The sequence below is a fragment of the Rhopalosiphum padi genome, chromosome 2 (genome assembly GCF_020882245.1).
Source record: "Rhopalosiphum padi isolate XX-2018 chromosome 2, ASM2088224v1, whole genome shotgun sequence".
In the NCBI taxonomy this organism is placed as follows: domain Eukaryota; kingdom Metazoa; phylum Arthropoda; class Insecta; order Hemiptera; family Aphididae; genus Rhopalosiphum; species Rhopalosiphum padi.
In genome coordinates this window covers 16,422,721-16,433,327 of record NC_083598.1, presented here as the reverse complement: position 1 = coordinate 16,433,327, position 10,607 = coordinate 16,422,721, and the positions used below count along the sequence as shown (strand labels likewise).

Here is a 10,607-nt window from a genome sequence, read left to right as displayed (position 1 = left end):
ACGCGTTCCATAAGGAATGATTCTTGGAATTGATTCCTTTTAAGGAAACGAATGAAGAAATTAATTCTATTATTTTTTAAAGTAATAGGAACATGAATTAATTCCATATTTTAAGTATTATGAATGTAAAATATTGTAATTCTGATTATTTTTTTCTTCTCGAAAATATTTAAAAAAAACATTTGGGGAGAAAAATGTCGCTTACACATTTTTAATATAATAAATTTCTCTTGTAAACAATTTTTTTCACATGTGGCTTGACGTTTTGATTAGTGATTACTATAATAATTGATAACACATGAAAGATACTGATATTTTTTTAACTGGTTCCTTAGTGTTGTTTATATACTATTTAGTTGTATACTGAAAAGTATGAAGAGATCACCGTTCTATTCTGGACATCCCGGAACAGATTACTATAATAAACTCATTTGTTTGAGAGAATGTAGTACTCATTACTCACGTTATGTTACCTCTGTTATCTCTTGACGCTGTCTTATATACGTGTAAAATGAATTATCTACATAACTACCAGATTATTCAGATTATTAGTTCAGTTTATTTATAATTAATATAAATAATAATAATTTTAAATTCACATAAATTGTTAAAGAAAAAAACATAATATAATAAAAACTCTTTGGTCGAGTAAAATTTCTATTATTATTTTGGTAAAAATGAATATTAGTGATACTGAAAAAATTATCGTAGAAACTAACAAAGATAAAACAATCCCTCTATTTTCATAATTTGTCACTCACACACTTTGCTTAAAACAATGGAATTATATTCAGTGCCTCGGTGACATCCCCTCAATATAACCCAACATTTTTTTTGACTGTTTTTAATTTAACAACCTTACGCATTTAAATAATATTCTAAAGACTTAGGGCTCCCAGCTGGATTTATACTGTATTTAGTGAACAGTACACTGGGCGGCGTACAAAACTCGTCGTGTCTGCGCATGTCTTGCGTCTCCCCACTACTGGTTATCGGCGCCGGTGTCCGCCCATTGATCATCCCCAACACTGCTACCACCACCTATTTTCTCACCACGTTACCGTACGATGATAGCATACGGTTGGTAACGATTGTTGACTCATCGGCAACGAAAACAGGTCGCGGTCGCGCATCTTTCGGAGCGCTAGTGTCTGACGTTACATCACAGAATATTATAGAAGCGATACTCAATCAGCTGATTGGTTTACTGTATCCCTATGGTATGAAGTATTGGACTCTAAAAGTTAAAACCGTATCCGTAATCTGATTAGAAGTTGGTAATATGTATCCCTATTTGTTACGATATTATAAAAACGGAAACAAACCATTTATTATGTTTATTATTATTATACTATTATTTATTATGTATTTTAATAAATCTTAGTAAAACGAATAAGTGCAACTGTAATATTGTTATTTGACACTGATTTATTGTTAAATAAATAAATAAAAAAATTATTACAAAATATATTTCTCTGTGATAATATTGATATTATTTATTTAATGTATGTCACGCCCGCTGGAGACCGTGTTCAAGGCCAGAGACACCCGATTTGGCCAATATCAAACAGTGTCTATAGCTTGGTTACATACCACCCGTTAAATATGATACTCACAGATAATAGAAGAATGGATAGGACATGCCCTATTTCAGTATATATGTTCATGGACAGGCCTAAAGTCGCTCCATAGCGTGCCGCAATCTTTTTTGAGTTAAAGAGATAGACAATAATGTGCTTTTTTCAAGGTTATGTTATAAAAATGTTAATAATCGTAGATAATAAACATTGATAATAGACACGTGCTTATCATTGGATTATATTATCGATGTAAATTTAATTTTTTGGATTTTTAAACCAGTTTTTAACATATTTATTATTTAATATAAAATACCTAATAAATTATTTAGTTATGTATAAAAATGATGAATGGTTCATCGGTGTGTAATTTGCCACTCCAATTCAACTAAAAATCCAAACCTAAGTTTTCATTGGTAAGTAATGGAAAACAAAATTTGTTCATATTTAAAATAAAGTATCAAAACCACTTTAAACCTAATAAGACTTCCAAAAGATCCTGAAAAACGCGAAGTATGGATTCATAAGCTTGATTTAAAATGCATGTAAAAGATTGGCATCAAATAATATGCAGCCTACATTTTTCTCCAATGAGCTATAAATTTAGCAATACGAGGAAAATATTAAAATTGAATGCAGTACCAGTAAAGTAATTATTTTAACAATATTATGTACCTCAACAAAGTAGTAATGTAATATTTTTATACTAATTGTAGTCATGAAGTAGGAGAAACATTGGATAATGTTGCAATACTATCAGATGCATTTGACAAGTAATGTATTCATATTTTTTACCTTTTTACCTGTTTTTAAACCTAAATACATACATTTTACATAGATTTTCTATTATAAATATGTAATTGACTTTTATTTATAACATAATATATTTCTTACAGTTATATTGAAGAATTATCTTTAACGCCAAAAGATTTTTAGTTTGACTGCCTCTGTTTCACAAAAGTATATTTTTTTTATTAACTTATTAATAATATTTTTGTTGAGCAATAAGAATTTATTCTTACATATACTTTTTAGTGTTGAATAAATACATGTATTATCCCAGACACCAATATGTTCACTTACTACACCTCATTCTGAAGAGTGTGTATAATGTATAATCTATATTCTATATGTATATTATTATTATTATTATCCTTGTGTGTTTTATTATACAACATAAGACATTAGTAAATTATTTTTCAAGATTTATGATAAAAAGAAAGTCCCACTCTTCTTCAAGTGTTGGCGATTTGGATGAAGATGACTTTATAACACCTAATAGAAGGAAGCGTAATTTGGTGGTAGTTAAAAATTCAATTTTTAATCTTTATTAAGTAATATTTTAAATAAAGCAATTGAATTGACAATAACAGATACTGGAGCTCATTTGTGTTCAACAACTTTTGATGGAGCTATATATAGTAAAATTATATGAAAAAGAAAAACTACAAGGACTATGAACAGCCACAAAATAACGGCAAGGCATATTTTGTACCACAACGAAAAGATGAATGTAAGATTTGCAGCAACGGTTTTATCTGAAAGTGAGGGAGATGCATTAACATATCTAAGTAATGAGGATCCTGAATTTAAAGAATATTGTCCTACAGCATAATTCTGTAAAATGATAAACAATGCCTTTGATACATTAAATAGTAGACGTTTATTTTCAAAAAACCCATATAATAATGCAATTACAAGTGAAACATTAACAAAATATCAAGAATTCACTCAATTATTTTCAGAATATTCAATATATACAACAATTAAAGTTTTTAAATGGAACATTAATTATTACATAAAAAAGAAAAACAGGATTTAGAGGTATATTAATGGGTTTATATTCTTCATTAGAACTGTTTGAACTTCTGCAAGAAAAGGGTGACATGAATTTTCTTCTTACTTATAAGTTAAGCCAAGATCATTTGGAAACATTTTTCAGTGCTATATGTGGTAAGGGTGGATATAATAATAATCCCACATGTCGGCAGTTCAAGCAGCATATAAGAAGTTACTTACGCACCGGTGGAAGTCATAAGCGCCAAAATGAGATAAGAAAAAAAAGTCGTATTGTACAAAAGCGCTAAAATCTTAGGTACGCACAGTATGTGTCACGGTTAATATAATATATTAAATAACAGATATTAAATTTGGAACTATATCGTTAAAAAATTCCAAGTAAGGTTACAATTTTACAATTGTTCATCAGCGTCGGGTTACCCTACAAGCAAAATAATCAAGTGATTAGAGCGGCAGATTTGGCGCACTTAAAAAACAAAAAATAAAATATATTTAGTATATTATATTATAATATGAGACTGCAGCAAATTTTCTGCTTGTAGGTGGCAAATAGTTTAATCCGCCACCGTTGTACATTATTGTTCAATGGAAGAAATACCAGGATGGTGAAATAAATCGTATAGAATATGTCATATGTGAAAAAAGTGGGATTAAAAAATCAACCAGTTTATTAAATTTATATTTATTATTTATAATTTACATTTTTGTATAAATTCGCAACTGCTTTATTAAATTGATATTTATTTGCATGTATAATGTATATCATAATTTACCTATATTATAATTTATATTTTAACAATTTATTATTAAAAATTTTTACTTATATAAAATATTAATTTTGGTGCAAATGATAAGTCATTTTTGTACCTTTGGCGCTTATGTCATATAGCCTTTCCGCACAACCTTGGATTTTCCATATCTAATAATAATATCTAATCATAATCTAACCAAAACATTACACCCAGAACACAACATCTCAAAGTTTATCCAATTTCTTTCAGAAACTTATCTTATCTGACAAATGTTATAACTCACTATAGTCGGGGACACGAAAAGTGGCGTGTGACCTTGACTGTACCCCAACCTACACCCGGCCAGCGGCCGGTGGTTCTCAACATGCGGCGCCACACAGCGCTTGCGGCGTATTTCGCGCGCGAATTGGCTTTTTAAGAACCCATTAGACGATTTAACCGCTTGGATCGCGTCGGTCACACGCCACTTTTCGTGTCCCCGACTATAATCGGCACAACACAAAAAGCATTATCACTATTATTCAGTATTAAGTTGTTTAATAATTATAAATTTTAATATCAATACCAATGCAATGTTACGTACGATGGCCAGTGATAACAAGGATAGTTTTTTAACAAAAAAAAACAATAAAAATGATAAATAGGGTCTGTAGCGAGCTTAAAGACCATCTGTTTAGATGGTCTATATTGTGCCCAAGTAAACAAAACCCAAAGACAACCTTTGAATTTTGTAGCATTTATATTAAAATAAATATTAAAGACCAATCGATCGAAGATTTATCAAGAAAATTATGGGATTAGAAACCACGATGTAAAGAAGAGAAGGTGATAACACTTCATGAAAAAAGCGGCAGATTTTTGACGGCACTAATTTAGTTAACATGAATACCGCCAGGCACCGCCACATTACTCGAAGGCCGGTCATATTTGCTATTTAATGCATTGATTATAAACTTTATAATAAAATATGAAATTTAATAATAATTAATAACATTTAATATTATTGTTTAAATTTCATAATTCATATGAAATATGATTGTATCATACTAGCAAGTTGAAATAAATAAAAATGTTATATATAGGCAGGAATTCAATAAAATAAATATATAGACTTCCAAACTATTGTGAGAACTATGACTGTCCATTTTTAACGTTTTTAACTATTGAGTTATTGAACAATAATTTATATTTTTTTCAAAAGTTTAATAGGTAAATTCAATAATTAAAAATGCCAAATAAATGTTTTGTACCAGGCTGTAAATCAGGATATCCTAGTGGAAGTGAAGGAAAAAATATTATATTGTTTCGAGCTCCAAAGGTACAAGGATCACAGTAGATAAAAAAAAATTTATGATTATTTTTAAATTTAAATAGATAATTACTAAATAGTTCCAGAATAATATGTTATTATATGGTACTAATAATTTATACATACTATCTTTTTAAGTAATTTTCAAGATACTGATATCAATACTTAAAATATTATAATTTAAAATGAAAATTATTAATTATATAACACTTTTATAACTTTTAGCTTAATTTAAAATAAACAATTAATTGATTAAATTATTTTTTGAATTTATTAATTATAGTTACTATAAATAATAAATAACTATTATGTAGCTATTGTACCTAAATGTTAATTCAATTTTAAACTTTTGTAAAAATGTATAATATACTAATTTTTCTTTATTTTAATATTTCTATAACATATTTAAGTTTCATGTTTCCAAATCAGGAAATAATTTATAAGTCACAACACTCATAATTACACGAATGATGAACATTTAATTTAAAAATGTTTTATACACATGAACATTGTACACAATTGAGACAAATGAAGTATTTAAAATTTAAATTAAAAACAAATTTATTATAAGTAAAACTAAAAAAATACTCGAAGTATAATAATATTTTATACTCAATGCCGAATATACTTTACATACAATAAAGAAAATTCAGCTAGACAAAAAAACAAAACAATTTATCAGTCAAAGTTGTAACTACTTATTTAATATTATATGATGACTGTAACAGCTTGGCTACACTGTCGGTGCAGTAGCTTTTATATAGGCATTAGGTTAATATTGTTATTGTAACGTATGATGCTGTAATGCATGTTAAAAAAGTGTAAATTGTAACGTCTAATATATATTCAACGAATATACCATATACCATGATATATTAAATGTAATAATTAAAGTATCACTGGGTATTTATTAATCGGTCACCATTATGAGAATTGTACAATGACTACTTACTTTTATGTATATTATTTTTTATATTATACCAAGGTACAATATTGTAATATTATTTTAGATATATTTAAATATTTATTAGATGAGGTACCTATCAATATAAGGTATAAGTGTATTGAATCAAAAGTAAATATAATAAAGTAAGTATATATAAATATACTTACTATAAATAAACTATATAAATATGCATAGGCACACACAGATATTTTTCATCTCAAATACAATATTTATTTATTTATTCATTAAGATTTAATGCATAATTGCATAGTGGCTATAATGCTATTATTGAATAATTATTCAAACAACTGGCATCCGAAGCTTGTGGCGCTCTCTGTGGATATTATTTAAACTAGAAAATTGTCGTCGAAAAATAAGCCACTTTTTTACTCCTGACCAAGCCGAGTGTTAGAAATTCTAAAATCAAAACGTTTTTATAACGATATTGCATTTATTTATGAAAAAAAATATGGTAAAATATGCCGTCTTTTGAGCTGTTGGCTACACTGAAGACCCTGAGTGAGAGGGGACCTCTCACTTAGTATTCACATCGTTTTAGTCACGTCTCTAGTCAACGGCACTCGTCGTAGAACTATTAAGTGTTAAGTTTATTTTAATTGTTATTTTGTTATGGGCATATATACCACAGTAAAGTGTGTTCCTTTTCTTTAAAATAAAGTGAATTAGTTTTAAAACAAACGTCTATTATTCCGACCTGTACTAATAATAATTAGTTAACAATTCAGAAGTGGGATAGTGCGACTACTATCAGGTATTGTCACGAGGTTTTGTTTTTGTTTTTTTTCCCTTTGCTTTTCAAATTACAACGTCCTACTGAAGTGAGGTTAGGCTGTTACGGGATCGCGTGCGATATCTCTCCAACCAATTTTACGGTATATGTACTGATAAGATATCACTGGTAACAACAACAATGACGCGTCTCAAAGTTGAAGATGGACAACGGACAAGCAAATCTTCAAGCACCGACTTCTAATGTTTGTTTACTCAAGTTACGCAGTTACGCGAACGATTAGCCGAATTAGAACGAACAAGCCGGGAAAGTACACCGCAAAGCCAAAATAATGTAGTAAATTCGTCAGTGACATCGTCTCCAGTGGTCGACGTCCGTATGTTTCCTAACTTGAATCAATCCGTGGATGTGTTCAACGAGAGAGAATCAACACAGGAAGCTAGCTCGTGGTACGACACCATAGTGGGACTCGCTGAGTTAAACGGATGGACATTCAATTATCGCATACAATACGTACGCTCCGTTTAGCCGGTGCGGCGTTAAACTGATACACGGGAAGAGTGTTAGACGATTGGGTGGATTTTGAAAAACAATTTAAACATGTGTTCGTGCGGGAGTAACACGTATCGGGTAAGTGCGACTTGTTAAGAAAAAGGTACCAGTTGAAATCAGAACATTTATAAGGGTAACAATAAAATTGTGGTTGTTTCTACTGCAGTAAATCCAGCGTTTATGAAAGAATTACCAAATCAAGGGGGGATCCTGCTAACAGTAGTATAGAGATGTACTTAGTTGATGGTCCTCAGTGTGCACTGCTGGGTTGGCATACAGACTAGATAACTATAGTACGGCCAGCGAAATTAGGCGGGTGACCGTCGCGCGCCAGGCGGCCGTTTTCATGTAAACCAGGGGTTCTAAAAGTATTATTTATTAAATGAATAGCTGGTGTAGCTGTGTTTCAGATGTTTATGAAAAAAATTGTGAACCCTCACATTACAAATATTTTATTATCGTATAAGGTATATCGTATATACAATATGTATAATGTAAATATGCGTACTACAAACAGCTGCGGGTGAGGGTAACCATCGAGCGCGACGTTTTTATTCAAACTGACCATCTGGCGCTGGCGACCGCATTCCATTGGCCTTATTGTATTGTCATTCTATTGAAACCAAATTGTGTACAGGAACAGTGTTTTTTCAAAACGTGTTAGTCTTCGATCCTCTGCCCTTCGTATATGTGTTGATTGCTATCGTTTGAGTTAAATGTGATATTTTTATACGGCTAATTTGTACAATATTTTATAATTTTTTTGGTGTTTTTTTTTACTATTTGTGATAAATTATTTTTTCAAAATGTCAATTCGACCCGATATACATTCCCAAACGAAAAAAACAATATACAACGTGTATACATTTTTTAAAACCTTAGCCAAGTGCAAAGACAAGCCTGAATTGGCAGATTATTTTCTACAGTCCCAGGAGAGGACGGCCGAGGCTTGTGCGGTGAGTCTGAGAACTGTACAACGGATATGTAAAGAATACTAAATGACTGGAAATCAAGAGGAAACATTATGTGTTGGAAGTTCTAATGACCTTATATTTCAATCACCACGAAAAAGATACAGTCGCGAGAAATCTGTCACTGAACTTGATGATTTTGACAATGAAGTGGTCAGAAGAGTTGTTCATAGCTTTTACGACAAGGGTGAATTTCCAACGACCGCTAAAATATTAGTAGAATTGCGTGAGAAATTAAATTACCGTGGATCGAAATCGTCGGTGAAAATAATTTTAAAACAACTTAATTTTAAGTACAAGAAATGTAACGACGGTCGCAAATTCTTAATGGAACGGTCGGATATTGTAGCTGTACGCGTTAAATTTCTAAGAAAAATGAACGAGTTTCGTAGGAACGGTGATACTCGGCCAGTAGTCTACTTAGATGAAACCTGGGTTAATCAAAACCATATCCGTGGACGAATTTGGCAAAATGAAGAAAATACGGAAGGTTTAAAAGTACCTGCGGGCAAAGGCAGTCGCCTCATCATATGCCACGCCGGATCTCCTTCCTTCGGATTCATTAAAGAATCTAAACTTATTTTCAGATGCAATTCTGGTAACAATAAAGACTATCATTCTCAAATGAACGCCACAATTTTTGAAAATTGGTTTTCACAAATGTTACTTAACTTAGAACAGCCGAGTATTATTGTTATGGACAACGCGTCGTATCACTCTTCGTTGATCGAGAACTATCCGAAGTCCAACAGTAGAAAGGCAGATGTTCAACAGTGGTTACGTGATAAAAATATAGATTTTTCTGCCGTAGAAACACTTGACGAGTTACGAGAAAAAGTGAAGCTTTCGATGCCACGCGAAAAAAAATATAAACTCGATGAACTTACATACCAAATAGGTCATGAAGTGGTAAGGCTTCCCCCTTACCACTGTCAGTACAATCCAATAGAACTAATTTGGGCCCAAGTTAAAGGCAGAGTGGCTGAAAAAAATTCAACATTCAAAATTGCAGATGTCGAGACAATTGTGCATGAAGAGATCGATGCAGTAACTCCGGAAGATTGGGCCAAATGTGGAGAACATTGCGTCAAGATTCAGGAGGAGGACTTTGCCAAGGCGGGACTAAGAGATGAGATATTAGAACCAATAATATTGACCATTTACCCTGACGAAAGCAGTTCAAGTGAAGATGAAGACGACAATGATGACTAGATTATTTAAATTCGGAAATATATTTTTTTATGTAAATATTATTAAAATAGTATTAAGTTTCATTACCTAGTTATTAGTTTTTAAATGTACATACTATATATATATATAAAATTGCGTAAACAATTAAAATATTAATATTATTAGTTGTTAGCACATGTGGTAATTAATAAATAATGAGTTTAACGTACAGAAATATTGAATGTTCAGTTTTTATTACAACTCCCGCGCTTTTAAAATTATTTTACGCGGGAATGTAGACTTGGAATCACTGCCGGTAATTTGCCACCAGGCGCGCGACGGTCACCCGCCTAGTTTCGCTGGCCGTACTATAGAGAGGCTACCGGCTATCGTGAACAGTGTATCCAATCCACTACTTCAAATAAGTTGGAATCAATCGTTGCGGATGAGGTACACATTGATGACAGTAGGGGACCAGAAGAACGGGAACAACTAATGCAGCTACTCAACGAATACAGGGACGTCTTCGCTAAGAGTCTAAAGGAGCTGGTTGCACTGATTTGATAAAGGTAGACCTGACTGAGAATCCAAACGCTGTACCAGCAACATGTTATCCATACAAGACATCTCCTAACGACCATCAGTGCATATCTAAGATTATGAAGGAATGGAGGGAAAATGGCATCATCACAGAAACACATTCTCCACATGCTAGCCCAGTGTTAGTCAACAAAAGCACAGGAACAAAAACATAACGTTTATGTGTTGATTATCGAAAA

General features: G+C 31.5%; 1 protein-coding gene and 1 pseudogene across 1 annotated transcript; both read left to right on the top strand.

Moving 5' to 3' along the window:
- The first annotated feature begins 1,928 nt into the window (after window positions 1–1,928).
- On the top strand, window positions 1,929–6,132 carry LOC132923233 (uncharacterized; annotated as a pseudogene).
- Window positions 6,133–8,685: 2,553 nt separating this feature from the next.
- LOC132923230 (uncharacterized) lies at window positions 8,686–9,870 on the top strand. The gene has a single exon (XM_060987086.1). The coding sequence runs from the start codon at window positions 8,686–8,688 to the stop codon at window positions 9,868–9,870; it is 1,185 nt and encodes a 394-aa protein (XP_060843069.1).
- Window positions 9,871–10,607: the final 737 nt, after the last annotated feature.